This window comes from Netta rufina, assembly GCF_964035555.1.
Source record: "Netta rufina genome assembly, chromosome: 2".
NCBI classification, from domain to species: domain Eukaryota; kingdom Metazoa; phylum Chordata; class Aves; order Anseriformes; family Anatidae; genus Netta; species Netta rufina.
The window spans coordinates 94,839,732-94,860,314 of record NC_140124.1 but is presented as its reverse complement, the minus strand read 5'-3'; the positions used below and the strand labels follow the sequence as shown (position 1 = coordinate 94,860,314).

Below are 20,583 nucleotides of genomic sequence, written 5' to 3'. Positions count from 1 at the left end.
TTGCAAATCATCTTGTCTCCACTATGGTTGGACCTCAGTTTCCAACTATTTTTTTCTTTTTCTTTTGGAGGATTTCATTTCAATTGATGCAAATTCTGTTACTGTAGAGCATTTCTGTGAAAAATGTATAATAGTCCATTTTTGCCAGTTGTATGCTTCTTGATAGAACATTCTGAAAGAGAACATTTGCAGCAACTAGATCGCAATTCTCGTTATTCTTACTTGAACTTTTATTCAGTAAGTATGTAATTACTGTAATGGCCTATAAAATGTATTCCTCAGGAAAGCACGATACAGGCTCCAAGAACACATATTGCGTTATGTGAAAAGAAAACTCACTGTTGCTGAATTTCTGTGGACCTGAAACCAGGTCTTCTTTCTGAACAGTTCATTACCTCTAGTCCAATATTTTCAACCCTATGTAAGGCAAGGGCTCCATAGCCTTTGTGTGAACAGGAAGCTGTGTTTATTTACGTGCCAAAATATCTTCTGAGTTTTGTGTTCCTGAAATACTACTTTATTTTAAAAAATATAAGGTGCGTGTCTGAGAAAACAATTTTTTAAAAGTGATATCATGCCTTCCTGTAAGTTTATATTATTGTATTTGTTTTTTATCTATGTAGTTTTTCGTATCCTAGAACATCAGATTTTGTAACTTCAGTAATGGACTTTTTTTTCCATTTCAGTACCAATACTGGCTTGTGGTGGTGATGACTGCAAAATACATTTGTTTATACAGCAGAGCAGTCAGGTAATCATAGCTTTCGTGTCTTGCTCAGCACGTTACACAGTTTTGCTTCTTTTCTTTTCATATGTGCTGCTGATTTATTTTTTTTTGAAGTTATTCTATAGCTACGATCTGTCTCTAGATAACCATCACACAAAACTACCACTGTTCAAATAGTTCATTCATTTTCTTGATAATGGTGAAATGCTCGTACAAAATGCTGAAGCTGGATTCTGTTTGTAAGTGTTATTTTTCCTTATTTCTTCCTTACTTGAAGATACCCAGTGTCTTTATCCCCACTGACATAAATAACTATGACTGCTTCTTTACTGAGTATCTGTGCACTGAATGTTTCATATGGAGATGATGTTTTTTTCACTCTATAGATTCTTAAAGAAAAACTGGTATGATTTGTATGTGTTGAACTGTATTTTTGTTAACTATACCCTTCGTGCTGAATGCTTCTGAATGCCCAAACAAATACTTGAAATAGTATCTGATCTTCTATAGGCATACACGTTTTTCATCTATTATTTGGAGGCTGGCAATCCTTAGTTTTTCATACAGTTAAATGTTCCTCTGGTGCTCTACAAAGAAATTCTGTCCTCTCTTGCAGCCGTTCAGAAATTTTGTCAGATTCTAAAGGAGCTGTTGCATGATTTGTCTTCCAAAACAGAAGTCAATGTCTCTTCTTTCTCCTTATCAGTCCCTTTTAAAAAACAAATGAACAGGGATCCCACCCTTCCCCTCAACAATGCACAAATGAGCTTACCAACCAAAAACCCGTACTGAACTAACATGTATAGGAACCAATTATTTTTCTGAGCTTTCTGAGGTACAGTCCCCTTAGATTTTGACAAGTATGTGTTTCTTTTTGCTTGTTGAGACAAATGAAAATAATCATATGGATTATCTTGCTTGATCAGGCTGTCATGTACATAATAAGACTTTTTGGTTGATTAAAAAATAATAATACTTTGACCTATTATCTCCTATGTCAATGATATCTTGACCACTAAGCAGGAACAGAGGGTTGGTTTCTTAGCTTTATTTTTTCCTGTGAAGCTCATGAGTTAAATCATTTTAATGATACTCTCTAAGAGCTAGCAGTGGCCAAATGCCTCTCATGATTCTTAGTGTGCAGTGGTGCTGAAGAAAGACTTCTATCTCTGCCAATGTGCAGCTGATTTTCCAGATTCAAAATCTGGAACTTGTTTGCTTCTATGGTTCAGACCAAACTTTCAGTTTGACTGGTTCTCCTATTTAGTCAGGTTCTCTCAGGTCTGTTGACACCTTTTGTGGCTTCTGTAGCTCTACTTTTAGAGGTATTTGAAGAAATTGAGGTTGTTCTGCCACTTTTCAATAAAACATGATGTAGGAGAGTGACTAGAACCTGAACTTTTGCCTTCTTCCCTCTCTGGCAAGGTTCCATAGCTCTGTCCCATTAACTCTTGGAAATCTCTTCTTTAGTTCATGATCAAAGATTGTAGGAATGCAAATGCACAATGTGAGTTTGTGAGAAATACTACTGAAATTCAGGCAGCATTGTTATACTTAGAGGAAGGATGAGGTATTTTCAGGTTTCTTTCACTAGCTGATTCAGGCTGCCTTTTGGGTAATCTTATGAATCTTACAGTTGAAATATATTTATTCATAAAAATGGTTTTGAAATTCAGAGGGCAAACTTCACATCCTTACAGATAATTTATTTGAAGATCCCTTAAAGCATTTAGTAGAGAGAAAAAAATGTTTCTCTCTTTACTTTTCTGAGTTCTTGAAAGAGGGTATTGATTTATAAAAGTACTCAGGGAAAAATCTTCAAAACTCATTCCATCTTCCTGCTAGAGGTATTATGGCCCTGTGAAGGGGAAGCAAAGCAAACCAGACTGTCAAAATAGAGCTTTAAAACAACATCTGTATGTTGAGCTTGGCTTATGTAAGAAGATTTTGCTGTGTATGTTTGAGTATGTTTTCCCTGAAATAATTCAGTCTAGCTGAAAAGTGAAGTAAGAAAGTCGAGATAATTTGGGCTTTTTCTAATTCCATGATGATTGTCAGCTGTATGGAGGAGGGAGCTCACATTAGTGACAGCCAGAGAAAAACCGTAAGACTTGGACTTCTGCTACCTATTGTCCTGTTTCTGAACACCACTGAAAAGAGTTTGCCTTCATCCTCTTTGCACCTTCCTTTCAGGTACTTTTATATATTGATGAGATTTCTCCCAAGTCTCCTCTTTGGCTGAACAGCTTTCCCAGCCTTTCCTCACAGGAGGGGTGCTCCAGTCCCTTTGTCATCTTTGTGACCACTGGACTCTCTCCAGTAGCTCCATGTCTCTGTTGTACTGAGGAGCCCAGAACTGGTCACAGTACTCTACATGTGGCCTTACCAGCACTGAGTAGAAGGGATGGATCACTTCCTTCAACCTGCTGGCTATGCTTTTTGCCTAATACAGCCCAGAATGCCATTAGCCTTCTTAGCAGCAAGGGCAAACTGCTGAACCACGTTCAACTTGGCATCCACCAGGGCCCCCAGGTCCTTTCAGCATGTGCTGGTACCTGGAGTTGTTCCTCCCTGGGCGCAGAACTTAGCACTTCTCCTTGTTGAACTTCATGAGGTACTTATCAGCCCAGTAGCAGTTACAGACCACTCCAGTCTGTAAAACGGTAGTGTTACAAATGAAAACCTACTAGTAATGGAATTTCTCAAAAGAGAAACTGGACTGTTTGTGTTCCTGTGTTCATACAGAGGTTTCCATCTGCACATACAGTTCTTGATGTATAACACACTTTGAAACTTAGTAATAAACTTAAGAAACATACAGAATATTTCCAGCCCCATAAGTAGCAGTTCTTAACAGCATTGTATCAGAAATTAATTATGGAAATAAATGAAGGCACATCTAGCTTTCTTGCTTGATTTTTACCTGTATTCATTCTTCACATCATCTATAGTTGCATCTACTTTGTCTAATACAAATTATTTACCGTGTTATATTTGGATTGTGTTATTTTTTGTGTACCACTGTCAGCATGATTAACTTAAAAAGCTAAAATAAAATAGATTCAGCTCCTTAAATTCGTATGCTTTCCTGCTTATATATGGAAAGTGCCATAATGTAACATGTTTACACAATGGTGACAAAATCAGAAAGGCCTATTTAGAACCTATCATTGCATTACAATCTTTTGTAACGGGTTATTTTTCCAATTTCAAATAATAAAAGCTGTAAATGTGAAAGACCTCAAAATCCAAAGCTAATTGACTGTATGTGCATGGTAACCATATACATTTTTATGACCTAACAGGAAATTTTATTCAGTTTCAGAAAACATTAATCCTCCCTGGCCACGGAGATTGGATAAGAGGCATTGAATGGGCAGTGTGTGGTCAGTATGAAAGAAAAAAAGTGGAATACTGGTTTAATAATAGTACTGATATTTTACCACTCCAGCAGGTGTTCTTGATGCACTGTAGTTTTTGAGCTCTTGTGGTTGTGCATTTATTTATTTTTTTGAGATGGTGCACAAATATTAAAAATCAAGGTGGAACTTTGTGACTTGTTAAAAACAGGAATTGTTGAACCTATACTGCAACCATGTTTCAGTTCTCAAAATGACTACTGCAGTAAGTTTGATACAGAACACACTTATGTTCGCATTCCTCATTTTATTTTGCTTGCTTCAAGCGTGTTTACATAACTGGTGCCTAATGCAAACAAATAGAAAGACAAGTTGCTAAAGTTCCTCAGTATGGCAGTGTCTATATCTGAATGAGGAATAGTTTGCTGCTTCTTCAAAAAGGTCAAAAATAGAGTGAAACTATTTTCTTCTTCCCCCCATGTGGTTTTTTTTTTTTTTTTTGTAAGAATAGGAGATTAAAAAGAGAACCTATTCAGACATTAACTAATCAAATATTTATTGCAATGGCAAAAATAAAATAGAGCATTAGAGGATGTTACAGTCCTGAAGAAAGAAATGGATTAAAGAAGTTCTTATCAGTATTAGGTTATTCATTGTGGATGTTGGAATTGGGAGAGTGAAGGCCACAAGAAATAGGGAAGCTCATGTATAGTATTACCATGAGACATTTCCCTATCTAATAGGCAGAGAAATGTCTATAGTCAGTATATTCTAAACAAGTGTAGAGTTTGAAATGGTAGAGTAAGTTGATGTTGAAATGAAATAGCAGTATTTATGGTAAGTGTAAAATGGGAAAAGTGAGGAAAATGCTGTAGTGAAAGTTTGGAAAGATAGTAGTTTAGTCATGGCATTGGTTGCAATGAAAATACAACTCTTTAATTATTGTCATGTTTTTAACCAAATAGATGAAGACCTATTCTTAGCAAGCTGTGCTCAGGATTGTTTGATAAGAATTTGGAAAGTGTGTATGAAATCGAAGGAATCTTCAGAAACTGAAGATTATTCCATAAGACTGAAAGAGAATGTTTTTACTGTTAAAGGTAGGTACCAGCTGTAAAATTCTCATATACAGCTTCTTGTGTATCTGTTAGTGGTTTCGGGGGGGTTATCAAGCTGCTTACCATTTAATTTTTCTTTTTTGTGTTATAAGTATCAGAGATCAGTTTGACTGCATTGTTTTGTTCAGCTGTTAGAAAAAGTAGAGTTACTGTTTTAAAGCAGTGGCTGTATAGAGTTAACAATGTGTTACAAAAATGGTAAAGCAATGAGGGAGCTTAATATCAACCTGTACGGTTACACATATTCCAAATGCAGTACGTAGCCAGGAGATATATTTGTCTGTGGGAGGTATGCTGCTAGGTAGCTCTCCTCCAGTTTAATAACATACTTCTTACTTCCTTTTAAATTCAATACATTAAGAGGAACACTGTTACTTAAACCTCTGGAAAGGATTGGAGACAACAGATAAGTATGTGCAGACTAACTTTGTGGTTTTTTTAATGTACTATTTGAGCACTCTAATGTCAGGGGGTTGCAATTTTGACATAGCGGGGTAAATTACTAGACAGCTTAGGTAATATAATGAGGTTTGTATGATGCGTGTAACAAGTGCTTATGATACTTTTTCCAAATTCTAATGGATCATTATTTTTACAGTTGTTTGGAGATGTAAATATGTCTAAGAATATGGGCAGAGATGATGTCAGAGTTCACTTCAAAATTCTCTGAGAGCTCTATAGGAGTTCTGTGATACCACTTTGAGGCAATAGGCGACATGTTAGTGTCAACATGGTATGCAGGGCTTGCTGCAAAGTACGCTTTCAAGGACCTGTTCAATGTCAATAGGCTGTTGAAATACTGATAGATGATGAAAGTAGTTGCTTTTATCATTGAAGATATCAGAAATGGTCTGTTTTTTTTCTTGACTTTTAGAAAGAAATGTGATTTTCTCTGATTTCTGGTAGATACTGGTACAACATACGCAGTTACTTTGGAGTCTGTGTTGGCTGGTCATGAAAACTGGGTGTATGCAGTTCACTGGCAACCTTCCTTTTCCAAAGGTAAACCAACACTAAACACTGTAGCAGTTATATTAAACATTATACGCATGACTAAAATCACGTGTTTTGTCATTTCATTTGCATGTTCACTTGTCACTGTGGACTATGAGAATGTTTAAATTCTGCAAATAATGTTTTATAGGTAAATGGTATTTTGGCTGAATGTGCCAGTAGCACATCTGCTGTTCATGCTGCACAGGCTCAGTCTGTTGCAAGATGCTGTATTCTACTTGCTTCATTGTAATTGATTTATTACAGGATTAAAAAGAATTCAATTTATAGCTATGAATTAATAGCTGTAATATTTTCTCGTGATACATGTATTTGAAATGTATGTTTTTTTGGAAGGTCAGTATTAACTCAAGAGCGCTCCTTTCTTTTTCTTGGACTACAAAGGAACAAATAGCATCAGTCAGAAGATTAATCTCCAGTCTTCCATGCATTAATTTAGCATGCCAGGAATTCCTTGAGTATCACTTTTCTCTAGCTAGCATGTAGCTTTAAGGCATTAACACTGACTCTTGTTGAAAAATTGTTATTTAGTTACTTTAATTTTATATCTTGATCTAGTCTTTATTTTTCTTTTTTTTTTTTTTTTTTTTTTGAGGTGTCTTAGTTGCTGGTGGCAGGTGATTTAACCAGTACAAAGCATAGCTTTGACAGTATGTATACAGCACTTGAACAGTAGAGTGCAATTAGGATGGTAAAATAGCTGTAGTGAAAGACGTGGCACTTGCTTTAGAAATGCTGGCTTAGTCTGTTCTCCTCATACAATCTTTTTTTTTTTTTTTTTTTTTTTTTTTTTTTTTTTCAGGTGGGAGGAAACGGGGGTACACCAGTACAAGACAATGCAACATTTTGCCTCTAAGTCAAGGTTTTGGCAAAATATAGGCATGCAAATCTTGCATTGCAATCCAAAAACCTTTGTCTTGTTAGATGGTGTAGCTTTACTTACACCATCTTACACCATGCTTCTATGTACATACAGCTTCTTGTGTTCTGTGGTCCTACCCAACCTTGCATTCCCCAAAATAGATTTTCTTGTTCAAGAGAGGCAGGCTGAGTGGAGAGACAGATCCAGGGCATTGCTTACGACTTCTCAGTGCAGCAGCTAAGAGATCTGGTGCTGACAATAGATACTGCCTCAGGAGATGCCCACCAATGTCTCTGTTCTGAAGGGCTCCTCAACAGTTATCCTAGGTGTTTCCCCAATGCATGGTGAAACACCTAGCTGCCTAGGGAGTCTCATTGACTTCTGTGAGCTGTCTTTACTGCTGTATTTATTGCAAGGTGCTATAGTCAGCTGAAATCCATTAGTGAATCTAACCCTGAATTTGAAAAAACAGTGAATATTGGCATAGAAATTTTGTTGTTTTAAACTGGAAATCTCCTGGTAAGAACTCTATGTGAAGAAAAGATCCGACCACTTCTATGCGGTCTTGCTGTGAAGCTCTAGCTTTTCTTCCGAATGACATTTTTTCCAACATCTGTTTGGAGTGAATAAACAGTAGAATATGGTTGTTCTCATGTATGTATTTTACACTTCATTTGGGAGATAATGGCTTAAAAAATACAATACCTACTAATGAAGGCCTAGTAAGTAATTAAGGCCTATTAAGCATGGCATTTAAGTGCTGCATTGCACATCCCCACTGCTCATCTAATTTCTTAGCGTGTTTGCATTTCAGTATGAGCAAATTCTTCTAGAAAGCATTCTCATGTTGTAGGGTAATCATTTTTCTTGTACTGTAGGTGGCAGCATACAACAACCAATGAGGATACTGTCTGCATCAATGGACAAAACTGTGATCCTCTGGGAACCTGATAAGGAATCCGGAGTTTGGCTAGAACAGGCAAGTGCCAGTCTTCCTCACAATATATACTGTATTAAAAGTGGCTTTTCAGCATTGTATGCATACTGGAAGAAAAAAAAAACTATAAAATGTTGGGAGAGAAAGGCTTTTTTCTTCTTGGGAGAGAAAAACTTCTTTCTTGCAGAATACTCATTCTGACACTGTTGCAAGTAAAACTATGTTTATCAAAAATGATTTGATGCAGCATAATTTTTATTGCTTTCTTATTACAGTACTGGGGAGATTCTGACAACAGTTTCTGCTCAACTGTCATTCACAGAATAGCAAGTCAGGTGCTATATAGTAACACACACTGTGTACTCAGACAGAAGAGGAAGAAACCACCCTGAAATATTTATAGTTAATCCTTGTGGGAACATGCATTGAAGCACTTTCGCCAGGGCAGTTGACACAGAATTCACAAGCCTTGTTTTATTCACAGTAACTTGTTCATGGGTTGTGACATGAGGTTTTTCTTCCATTTGAGCTGGATGCTCATGTTTCACTGTATTATTTTGAATGCTGTTCTAATGTGGATCATCTTAAATAAACAAGTAGTACAACCAGATTTATTTAATGCTTTGGTAGGTGTCTTTGGAAAAGCAGATTAACTGAAAACATATAGCAGTATTTCAGCTGAATTTGTTTGTGTAGGGTTATGCCAACCATTGGTTATGACTTCCGATCACAAAGAAAGTTTTAATACTCTCTCGAGGGAAAGAAGAGAATTAGAGTAGTGGATGTAATTCTTCCCCTGTTCCATTGAAAAATCCTTGTGCCTTTCTACTTGAAGTATGAGTTAGTTCATAGTAGAGTGAACATACAGAGAATCTATTTGTTGTCTGTCTAAATTTGCAAGCTTCTAAAAAGCAGTTGTGCTGTAAAGCTTGTGAGTCGTTACTTTCTTTTTAGATTCCATTTGCATTGATTAGACCTCAGACTGAGCAAGATCCCCCTCCTGAGATGTTTAGGAAGGGAGACTGCGTGCAGCAGCGGCACGCAGCTTTAATTCCCATGATATTTTGGTGCTCAACTTTGCAGTTACACAAAGTACATTTGAAGAATATTGTATAATGTAAACTCTTGCCTATAACTAAATTTGCATCTCAAGAGATTAGGATGAGTTTATGTGGAACTGAAGGCAATTTTAATGGATATCTCACTTCTGTTCATTAATTCAGGTGCGGGTCGGTGAAGTGGGGGGCAATACCCTTGGATTTTTTGACTGCCAGTTTAGTCCAGATGGTTCAATGATCATTGCTCATGCTTTTCATGGAGCATTTCACCTTTGGAAACAGTCTTCAGTTAATAAGGTACGTTATTTATTTGTTGTTATTAGTGCTTAAAAACATTACGTTTGTCACTTTAGTTGAGCTGTATTATTAACAGAAAATATCAAATGTAACACTGCAGCTTAAAATTAACAACAGAAGTGTCCACCGTGTGAATACAGTATTCTGCAGGAGCCCCGCTCCTGCATAGAAGGAAGATTGGAATTACCCAAACTCTAAATCTTATGCCTTCTTGCAGCAACCACAAAGGTGGTGGAGTAAACTGAGTACATCTGTAGTTTTGCTTTGTTCAGAAATAGCATCTAACCCAATAACACTAATTTATTCTAAATTGGAGTAATGAATTGACATTTGTGTCCTTGTAGGCACTCCGAGTTCTATTAGAAGTATTTGCTGTTTTCATACGTCCTGTTTGTTTCTTTCCCAATAAGGTCTTCATTACTTATTTTGGTTACATTATGCTAATCAGTCAACTGAAAACTTTTTGCTTGTTTGGTTAATTTTTATAGAAAGTATGGACTCCGGATGTTGTGATTTCAGGACATTTTAACAGTGTAGAGGATGTGAAGTGGGATCCAGAAGGAGAATTTATCATCAGCGTTGGATTTGATCAAACTACTAGACTATTTGCTCCGTGGAAAAGAAAACATGAGACAGAGGTATGGTCTTCAAAGACTTGGTGGGGTTGTTATAGAGGTCTTGCCTGTCCTGAGTTTGGAATAAGTATAACTCTTACCTCAAACTTCCCCAAGCTATGATCTCTTCAAAACTGCTTGTGTAAGTGTTTGGTTTTGTCATTCAGTATGTGTTTTCACTTTAAAAATACTAGTGGTAAGTTTTAGTTTCATGTGATTTGACTGCTGTTTAATCCTGAGTTTGCCTGTTTTACCTTCAGTTAGTGTTGTAGGCTTTGGAAAACCAACTTCTGCAATAAGGCAAGAGGAGGAATGCCTGTCTGATTCTAATAACCATTTATTGCCCTCATTTAACATTTGGCTTAGCACTGTGGCAGGGAATCACAAAGATACTTTTTTTTTTTTTTTCCTACCCACATGCTTAATCTAAGCAAACCTCTTACTGTTTTTTTTTGTTTGTTTGTTTTGTTTTTTTTGTTTTTTTAACAGCATTTTGTTTATGAATGTGACTGTTTTATCAGAATGATTACCTGCCACTGAACTGCATTTGGCACCTATGTATGCATCTTTTCACGAACAGCTATTCCTGAGTAACTTTATATTAGAGAAGAAGTCTAAAGTTTTGATGTGGGGAAACCCTGTCTGGGAATGCAGAAGTTCCTGTTTCTAGTTGGTCATGCATTTTGGTAGTATTCTACTAGTACAATCTTTTTCTGGCAAGATTGTACTAATGTTCTATTTAGGCAACTGCCAGAAACTAGAGTGATTGAAATTGCTATGCTATTAGCTGGGGAAGGTAAAGAGTAGCTATTAAAACTCCCTTAGCAAAGCTTCTATGGTGTAGACCAGCACAGGGTGTCTTATGTTTCAGGGAAGAGTGAATTTGGCACCAGTTCCTTGATTTATTTCCAGGCCCCACGTAAGTGGTAGCAATCCCAGCTCAGGTTCTAAGCTTTGCATTGTGTTTGTAGGGAGGGCATCTTCAATTTCCTTCCCTGCGTCTTCCCCTAATCTCCAAGCTGGAGGGTGCGACACCTTTGTGGAAAAGATAGTTTGTTGGATTTGACATACGGAAGCCAAGTCCAGGACTAGCACGTTATGTAAGTTGGCAGCATTCGAAAGAGTTACTGATAGCACATCCTCTGTGACCTACTAAGTACCACTTTTCATTATGTGTACTGTTTAATTTTTTATCGGGAAGAACTGAGGTTTATATGATTTACTTGTGCAGCTGTTCCTGATTTTTTTTTAAAATTAATCAACTAATGTAACAGAGTGATGGTAGTCTTCATACCTAAGTGGACTGAATTATTGTACTTCCCCTTCCTGTTCTGACAAAGAGCAATCTTCTGGCTGGATAGACCATGTGAAAAGCCAGGTAGTGCCAACACTTTGTGTCATAGGGTCTGGGAAAAAACGGTAGCATCCTGCAGGTGGAGTGAGGTGAAGGGTTGAGGTAGAAATGGGTCATCTGAAGGGGAACAGAGATAACATAAGCTGTTAAAATGCCTGCCTTTCTTTACCATACAGGGTTTAGCATTTGAAAAATTGCAATACCTGATGTTTGTCTTAAGATACAATGGATGTTTCAGGTATCTATGAGAAGTTAGTAATAAAGCTCAGTGTTAAGGATTGTTGTTTTTTTTTTTTTTTTTTTTTAAGAGTGCCAAGAGTTAAATGAGAATTATTATCCCTTTGTAAAATTCCAGTTCTGATACTATACTTGGTTCACATACCAGAAATAAGGGATAACAGCTAGCTTCAACTTGTCATGCAAACTTGGACCAGGGTTTTTCTGGATGAAGTCTATTGTACAACTTAGGCAACCCTCCCTTGGTTTTGATGTTTTTTTCTTTTTTTTTTTTTTTTCCTGTTTGTTTTGTTCCTATTGTGTGCTGTGTTCTAAAGTATGTGAAGATGCATGTAGTGAAGGGGAAGAAGGGTTAATGTACTGTTATTTTTTTAATCAAATCATGCTCTTGTGAAGAATGAGATTTTGTAGGTTTTCTCAAATACTCTATTCATATGGCATGGGAAGTTTTAAAAATGAAACTGAAATGAATTTTTAGTGTGGTATAGGCAGTTTGCAGTAAACATAATGCCTTTCCTTATGTTTGTATATCTAGTATAATGTAAATTCTGTATTTACTGCAGTTTTTCAAACACTTTAATTCTGAAGTAATATAAAGTAATTCAAATTAAGTAACAGCTAGCAGAACTAGAATTAACTCAGAAATGCACACGGTATTGTTCCAACTGAAATACCGCATGTAAGTAGCAGCAAATAATACTTCCTAAAAATCTTTTCACGAAGAATCATTTTTTTCATGTGTAGAATAAACCATTTACATCATTTTTTCTAAAAATCTAACATTCTTTCTTGGCTTTTAGTAAGAAAGGTAAGCAAATGCCTTGGAGCCATTGCAAATGCAGGGACACCATTTACTAATTATAAGAATTGTTTAATGGAAGAATGAGATTTGACTGTATGTGTGCATACATCAGTAGAAGGTTGTATTAACTTTATTTGCTGGCTTTATCAATGTAAAGAGAAGTATTAGTACTTTTTGCAACTCAAAATCTTGCTGCTTCTCTGGTTAAGAATTGTACTTTAACTGCATTTTTGTTTATTTAGGTAACCTGGCATGAAATTGCAAGGCCTCAAGTACATGGGTATGACATGCGCTGTCTGGCAATGATTGGCCGGTTTCAGTTCGTATCAGGAGCAGATGAAAAAGTGCTTCGAGTTTTTCGTGCTCCCAAGAATTTTATAGAAAACTTCAGTAACATCACTGGTATTCCAATGGAGAAGCTGTACCCCCAGGTCAGTGTTTCACAGCAATACAAACTTAAGGCAACCCTCTTCTGTGTAGGTAAAAATCAGTGCTCTAGAAAACATAAAATTGCACTAAATTCCATACAAATGCTTTTAATGGTTCTGAAACTTAGCTTTATTTCTCTTTTCCCTTCTGTTGGCTTCCATGTATGTTATTTCAAATGTATTTTTTATGGTGCTGTCTTATAAAACAGGTTGTATTTGAAACAAAGCAAGGCCAAGCAATGTCTGAAGATTGTAGACTATTGGTTTAAAAAACAAAAACAAAACAAACACATGACTTGAAAACAAATAATAAGGCCTGAAGATGTACTTCTCCTTAATTTAAGGGCGTAGTAGACTTGTCTAGATGTAATTATTATTGTGTGGTTATGTGTTGTTTTTTATTTCCAAGCAGCTGATTAAAAAAAGCACAAAGCTTTCAGTGTTGTTGTTAGCTGCTATATATAAATATTTATAAAATACGTATTTGTTCATGCTTTATTTCCTCTTGGCTGTGGAAATTTTCTTGCAAGTCCTTTAGATTTCAGTTCTTAGGCCTATAGCTGTTTTTAGATAAATATGCTTTCCTACTCTGTGGAAAGATAAGTCTGCAGCATTGCCATCCTTTGTTTGCTACCCATTAATGTCAAGGTCTACTTTTGTTTTTCTCTGGGTTTTGTAGAGCAGCCCTCATTCGGGTAGCTACCCCTGTACAGTGCCTTGCATGCTCTTTGCAATTCTGTCTCAAAAGCAAATGTTTTCTGGGTAGCTGCTTGTTGGTGGATTAGCCCTCCCATTTCATTTAACAATTGAAATATCTGGGAAAGAAATCTCTTCGTTTTTTGGTAGCAAGAAGTTACGTACGTAGCTATTTATTGCTTTAATTCTACAGGTCTTTGTAAACATTTGTGTTAATGATGTGCAAATAACATTGTTCTGTTATAATGCTGGCAGGTGTCATTATTTTACTTTTATGTAGACTTCCCTTATCAGCTCTTCCTCTGACTGCTATTTTTTGACCCATGATATCCCAAAGTGCTTCACATGGACTCTGTTTAAAGAGGAAGGCTTTACGAGCTCTAATGATATACTCTTAAATAGCTTTGTTGAAATATTTTTATGTGAATGCTTTTTTTCGCTAGTGCGTAAGCTTTTTCTTAATTTAGCTCATGTGCATTCCCCCCCAAAATTTACTTAAAACCAAAAAAGCCAAGATGAATAGGATTTTATTCAGCTTAAATCCATGGACTTGTATTATACCTTGGGTTGTAATGAAGAATCGCTTCTGTTTTAGAAGCCTTAGGTTGGTATGTTTGTATCACACATTGTCTCATCAAATTACGAATATTTAAATAAGTAACATAGTTTTTCTTAATCTGACACTTAATTTATAAATCCAGTTATGTAAAACAGTCTTTGAACTTTCCAGACCCTTGAACAAAGAGGGTTTATAGCTGTTAAATCAAACCCTTTTGCATCTCTACACAAAGGGCCTCAATCTTATTTACCTTTCTGTTTTTGGGCTTTTCTACCACATCTTTATGGAAATACTTTCTAATTATTTGTCTTTTCTCTTGGCTCCTCTAAATGGCCATGTGTTCCAGCCACACCTGTTACGTGCTGGATTGTGTTTGAAGTTATGGGCAGAGACACTCATTCTCTGTCCGCATTTCCAAAATTCTTCCTTCTTATTTCACCTCACAGCAGACTGTGCCCAATCTTACTGCATTTAAAACTGCAGTGCTCTCAGTTGAGCGCTTATGTGCGTTTAGTATAAATTAAATTGTGGTAGAAAACCTTTAAGTAGGAATGAAGATGCATGCTTGATGGCAAAACGCTTGTGCTGATGCCTTAGAGAAAGCTTTTTTTCTTCTTTGCAGAGTAGCATTCTTCATTTTGTCTGCGGTGTGCTCCGGATGAGTTGGGAGTGTTTCAAAGTGTCTCCCCTTCTCTCTTGAAAAGTCTCTGTTATTACCCCAGGGATTCATTGACCTGTGCCCTTTAAAACTTGATCCTACATGATAATCTGTGAAACCTCTCTTTTTTTTTTTTTTTTTTCATTCAGCAATCATCTGAACTTCCAGAAGGTGCAACTGTGCCAGCTTTGGGTTTATCCAATAAAGCTGTTTTTGAAGGTATGGTTAATGAGAAATAATGGTGATGGTGCTTCATGTGTAAAGTTTTTAAAATAATTACTTTAGTGTTTGTCTTTTTGTTAGGTCTATTATTGTGGGCTTGACTGCAAGTTTAGAAGCTAGAAGTTGTGCAGTGTGCTTATTTGTCTGGCAGCACCTAAATCTGGTGCTTAACAAAAATAACACAAATGAGAATCCTTCCTTGAATCGTCCATTTATCTACTTTTCGTTCCTCCCCTAAACATCCCATAAGAAGTCTTGTGCAAACCCCAAATGCTCATTCCCTGCCTTCTAGGACCCACACCCTAGAGGAAGTAACCTCACTCAGTGCTCCCAGGAGCTTCTTTCTCCTTGTCAGTTGATCTGGATGGGTTTCATCCCCAGGCACTGGGGCTGATTGCCTTCCTGAGATGGACTTGGAAGTGTCTGGAATCCCCAGCCTGCTGTTCTGTTTTCTCTATGCTTCTCCCTCTCCCCTAGATGGGAAGTTGCTTTGTTGTACGTGAAGAAATTCATAAAACGTAATTTGGCAAAACCTATTTTTGCTCTTTCACCTCTTTGAATCTTTCCCCTGACAGAGGGAAATAAAAGTTCCATCTTCTAGAGCATCTTCACGCATACGATAACTAATTTCAACTGATTTCATGTGGCACATCCAGCAGTGGCACTATAAATAGAAAAACTGTCAAATTCTTTCTATTGTCTGTTACTGTCCAGCAAATGCTGTCAGCATTGACGGCTTAGGTTAAAGTGCCTTATAACTCTGTTCCTGCTTACCCTGCAGAAAAATCTTAATGGTGAATGATGATCTCAAATTAGATAAATGCTGATGTATTTTTTTTCAAGTGGGGAAGGCAGGATGGTAGGATGATCTCTCTTCTGCTGAGTTTTCTATACTTTTTTTTCTTTTTAAATACTGTATTTAAAATGTGCTTTTGGCAAAAAGGCACTATTCCCCGTCTTTGTATCTTTTTCTTAAATAATACCTTCAAAGTGAAGGATAGAGCTGAATTTTAACATAACTGAGTAATTTCAGTTACTTTTAGTACTTTTGCCTAAAGCTAAAGGCTAAGCTCTTGGCAGATTTGCTGAAGTTTGCACACTGTAGATAGACTTCTACAAGTATGGCCTTTCATGTAAGCGTCTACATGAAACCTGGAAATTCTTCATTTGTGTCTGAGATTTTTGCTTAAGATTTTCCAGTGCAGAAGGAAAAAAGTTTTAACTTTGGGAAGCACAGTTTCAGCTCCAAGTGACTGATTCTTTCAGATACACCAAAATCTCTTCAGGAATCTCTAAAGGAGACTGTGCCAATGGAGAGGTCAGTCCCATACTCAAATCGGTCCAAAGGCTGTTATTTTAATATATATATTTTGTCTTCTCAGTCTCATGTCCATTAAAATAACTAGATTCAAATACTTGTATTATTGTAGCTCTGCAAGTAGAGAAACCTAATTTCAAATTTTAGAAACTTATTTAGATTTTAGAAATAATAGAGGGTTTTCAGTTGTATAATACGTGCTCATATTTTCCACTGTGTCGAGTATGTGCTCTACAGCTAATAAAGTCCTTGTTTTGAGTAGGAGATATGCCTGTTCAACCAGCTGAAGATGAAGAAACTTTTAATACCATTTCGAATCAGTATCCTGAGATTTATTTTCAACCTTTGATCCTTACAGGTATGAGATTAATTTAGATTTTATGAAATAGAGAATGAGATTCATTGGATGTTAGCTTTGAAGCATTATTTAGCTGATTTTAGATTATCTAGTACCAGATTTTGAATGTCTTACAAATGTCTTTTAGAACCTCCCCCAGAGGATCACTTGCTGCAGAATACCTTATGGCCTGAAATTCAGAAGCTGTAAGTTTTCTTTTTTTCTTTTACTTTTTTTTTTTTCTAGAAAACTATTGTAACATTGATTTGATTTAGTCTGATCTTACAGCTCTGCCTGACTTACTACCTGATTTGACTTCATGCAGTGTATACCTTGTTAAATAAATACATGAATCCAAAAGTTAGGAAACTGGAGAAAATGGCAGTTGGACCTTGTGTGTCTCAAAACTGTGTTTCACTAGTTGTACACATGAATTTTTTCATGTTTTAACACAAAGCTATTCTTCTTTTGAATTTGTAATAGTCAGAGTTGTTGTCCCTTTAGGTTTTTGTCTTTTGGAGGTCTGTGTAAGGCACAGGTCCCTGTTTTTCCCTCCTTGTGCCAAGATAATAGTAACTTCTGTAGTTTGCTATAGGGACCTATTGCACATTTCTGTGGTCTTATCTGTGCTCTGCAATATGATAGGCTCTTTGTGTGGTGTAACCTTGGTTTATGTCTGTCTGCTCAGTGCATCTGCTTAAACCTTGGCCACACTGAAGGTCTCACAGTGTAAAGAATTTTCTGCTTCATGGCAGATCAAGTCTGTCTTTCTGGTATGGATATAGTGCCACTGCTAAAGGTTGAAGTATCAAATACGGAGCTTTCCCCTAGAGGCTAACAGAGTTATAAGATGCAATAGCAGAATATAAGAAGCAGCAGCTGAAACAGGCTGTGGCTAGTGGTGGAGCAAAGTGGTGAACGTTGAGTAGGATGTTTATTAGACACAGTTTGGGTATTGAATGCTGTCAGGGTAGGTTATGGATTGCAAAGGTAATAGGTCACGCCAATAACTGTTCTGAGGTGGCATGGTTTTAGAATTCATCTGTAGTTTTGTTTCTTCTTTTCTGAGATTCACCTAAAGTAGTGATTTTATAACAATTTGCAAACAAAGATTTGTAACCTGGTTGTTCATTCAGGATCCCAGTAACACGAATTGCAGTCTTCAAAGTTTTCATACTTGTAGGCCTCAACCAGAAGAGTTGGTTTTAGCTATGTGTTGCTGCCTCTATCCTTTACCAGCTTAATCAACTTTTTTTTTTCTTGTCTGGCTGTTGCTCATATCAGTTCTTTGAACCTCTCAGCGTGGTTGCAAGTGGCAGTGCTAGGGAGTTGAGAGGCACTTGGAGGGGAAATGCAAAAAGGCTTTTCAACTGTAGCTTTTTCAAGACTGTTTTAAGTGAGTTTAGTTAGCAATGCTGCTCTGGAAGCAGAGATGTGAATAGGAAACTGAATATTTATATGTATTGGGAAGGATTCTTATTTCTGATCTTGATTCTACAGCACAAAAGCATGAATCATTTGAAGCTCTTACAGGCTTACTTATGTGAATCTCCTGAAACACTGGCCATGGGCAGAAACAAAAATGTTGAGCCTTTGCTGATAACTACATTTACCTTTATGCATTATCAGATTCATTACTTTTTTGGAAGGAAAACTACCAAAAAAAAAAAAAGGGGGGGGAAATGGCAGTCTCTGCAAATTGCTTTCGTTTGACCAAGTAGGAGGTTTTGTAGGAGGTCAGCTTTACCTTCAACTGGGCATTTAATCTTATTTGAATACTTTTAAACACTTCTACTGCCAGGGAAGCTGGCCAAAATTAGACTGTATCTGTACATTTTATAATTACCAATTGTTCTGTTAAATGCCTCTCCTGTTCATGCTGTGGCCGCTAATGTGGCCACTTACATAAGTAGTGAAAAGGGGACAAGGCAAAAATTTTTCATCATTTGCCTTTGACAGTTCTCAACATCTAATACGGTGTTAATCCTTGATATTCTGTTACAGGAATACTGGCTATCAACTCTTCTATTCTCCATTCAGTAAGATATCCTATATTTTATGATTGTCTTCAGGTGACTGATCTAAGCAGTTTTTCCTCTGTTTTTAGAGAAACTGCTAATGATAGCAATTCCTTTGTGCAAGGGAAACAAGATGTGGAGCGTCTATAGACTTTCAATTTTTTTTTCCTCAGGATAATCTTGAAAGAAGTAACATGAAATCACATAATGCAGATTTCAGGTTGCCATAGCAGCAGAAAAACAGCATGAGGAACTGACTTGCTAAAAATAGCTTGTTTGTTATTGACATTTGTGTATTCCCAGCTATAACTCAACACCAGATTTTGAAGGATTAGTGTTTGGTGTTGATAACTGGTTGAGTGGGTTTTAGTATGAAAAACCTGATGAATTTTTTACATAATCTGATAACTTTAAAATAAAAATATGATAAATCCTGTGAGAGTATGCTAATCTTTATCCGCTTGGAAAATTACCATAGCGTGTTTATATGCAGTGTGTACATCTCGTATAATACCCTGGGAAGTCTTGAGAGATCCTTTTCAACAGTAGAAAATTACAGTAATCATTCATCTGGAAACTTTGAATGTCCAGTCAACTTACCTGTGCATAAAAAACATTGTGAATTACGCACTGCTAGGGCAAAATCGCTTGTGGCTGGAAGTGTCACTTCATTATTCATTCATGCAGTTGCTCCTCTCTCCGTTCGGAAGCTTTGTTGTGCTGTGTTACGTAAGGCAGAGATCAGATTTGAATACATGGGGGTGGAGGAAGGGGCTGTACTGGAGCTTCTGTACTTGCAATCTTCGTCTTTAATGAAGTCACACTTCGGTGATCTCTGATGCGTGTTATAGTTCAGTTTGTTATTTATGTATTTGCTTGGGGGCGGGGGTTGTGTTGCCTTCAGCCTTCCAGGGATCGCGTGAAACTAAATGGCGCAAACTGTCACTTGTTCACGGCGTTGCCTTAAGCTTTGGGGATTGGTCTGGGGGAGTGAAGCTGTGGCTGATGATGTCCAACCATCGTAGCAGTGGGAGGCTTCTTCCTCTCCTCTCTTCCTTTTCATCTCTTCCCCCGGTTTGCAGGGTTCTGCCCTCAAGGGTAAGGAGACAACGCTGTTCTGATTTAGCTCTACAGAGGTGGACAGTTCTCAGAATGACTTCCTCGGTCAGCAGCGTTGCAAAGACGTCGTTACGTGGGATTGATGTTCATGGGATTTTACTTGCAGCCAAAACAGCCATCTGTTTAAAAGACAAATTACTGTCTGTATCTGTTGAACTGAATCCAGAAGAGTAGCTGCTGGATGTATCCCACAGACAGACTCCCACATTCGTGTCTGAAGTTTGGGCATGCACTGCCTTTTTATGAAAGCAACCGTGCCCAGGCTGTCTGGGGGGAGAGGGACGGGTGGCTGTGCTTAATTGGAATGTTAATTTGCAAATCTGATTGTGTCTTATAATGATGAAGTTACGTGCTTCTTCTCACTCTGCCACCAGTAGAAGTTTTATCATAATGCTTGCCTTTAAGACAGATTTCTGGAGACTACTGTGTATTGAAAACCAGTGAAAGTCCGGTTCCTTGAACAGAAAAAAAAACAACAACACGTTTCTTCCATGAAAAGTATACTTTCAATGAATTTCAGTGAAGGAAAAATAAACCGTGGAATAGCTTGTGAAACAAGTCCGCAGTTGCTTTGCTTTTATGTCATGTAACATAGTATTGCAGGACATTTAACAGTAACATTTTGAGCTTCTGCACACCACTTTGCTCTTGTTAAATAGAGGCATTAAAATCTAATCTTTCTCCTTAAAAGAAAATAAGACCTAAGATAACATCTTTTTTGCAAAGTCACATGAGCAGGACTATCATAGGTCAGACCAAGAGCCTATATAGATCAGTGTTATCTCCAGTAAAGACAGTGGCAGTAGGAGATGCTGTTTGCAGGGGTGTAGGAGCACCACTTAGTGCTGT

The 20,583-nt window shown here is 37.1% G+C and overlaps 1 protein-coding gene across 1 annotated transcript in view; it reads left to right on the top strand.

Moving 5' to 3' along the window:
- ELP2 (elongator acetyltransferase complex subunit 2) overlaps positions 1–20,583 on the top strand; it is a 34,600-nt gene that overhangs the window by 5,495 nt on the left and 8,522 nt on the right. Inside the window, exons 6-16 of the mRNA XM_084282766.1 lie at positions 687–751; positions 4,047–4,113; positions 5,052–5,186; positions 6,111–6,206; positions 7,959–8,059; positions 9,241–9,372; positions 9,861–10,010; positions 12,622–12,810; positions 14,870–14,939; positions 16,523–16,618; positions 16,746–16,803. Coding sequence (XP_084138892.1) covers positions 687–751; positions 4,047–4,113; positions 5,052–5,186; positions 6,111–6,206; positions 7,959–8,059; positions 9,241–9,372; positions 9,861–10,010; positions 12,622–12,810; positions 14,870–14,939; positions 16,523–16,618; positions 16,746–16,803 — 1,159 coding nt within the window. The remainder of the gene's footprint in view (positions 1–686; positions 752–4,046; positions 4,114–5,051; positions 5,187–6,110; positions 6,207–7,958; positions 8,060–9,240; positions 9,373–9,860; positions 10,011–12,621; positions 12,811–14,869; positions 14,940–16,522; positions 16,619–16,745; positions 16,804–20,583) is intronic.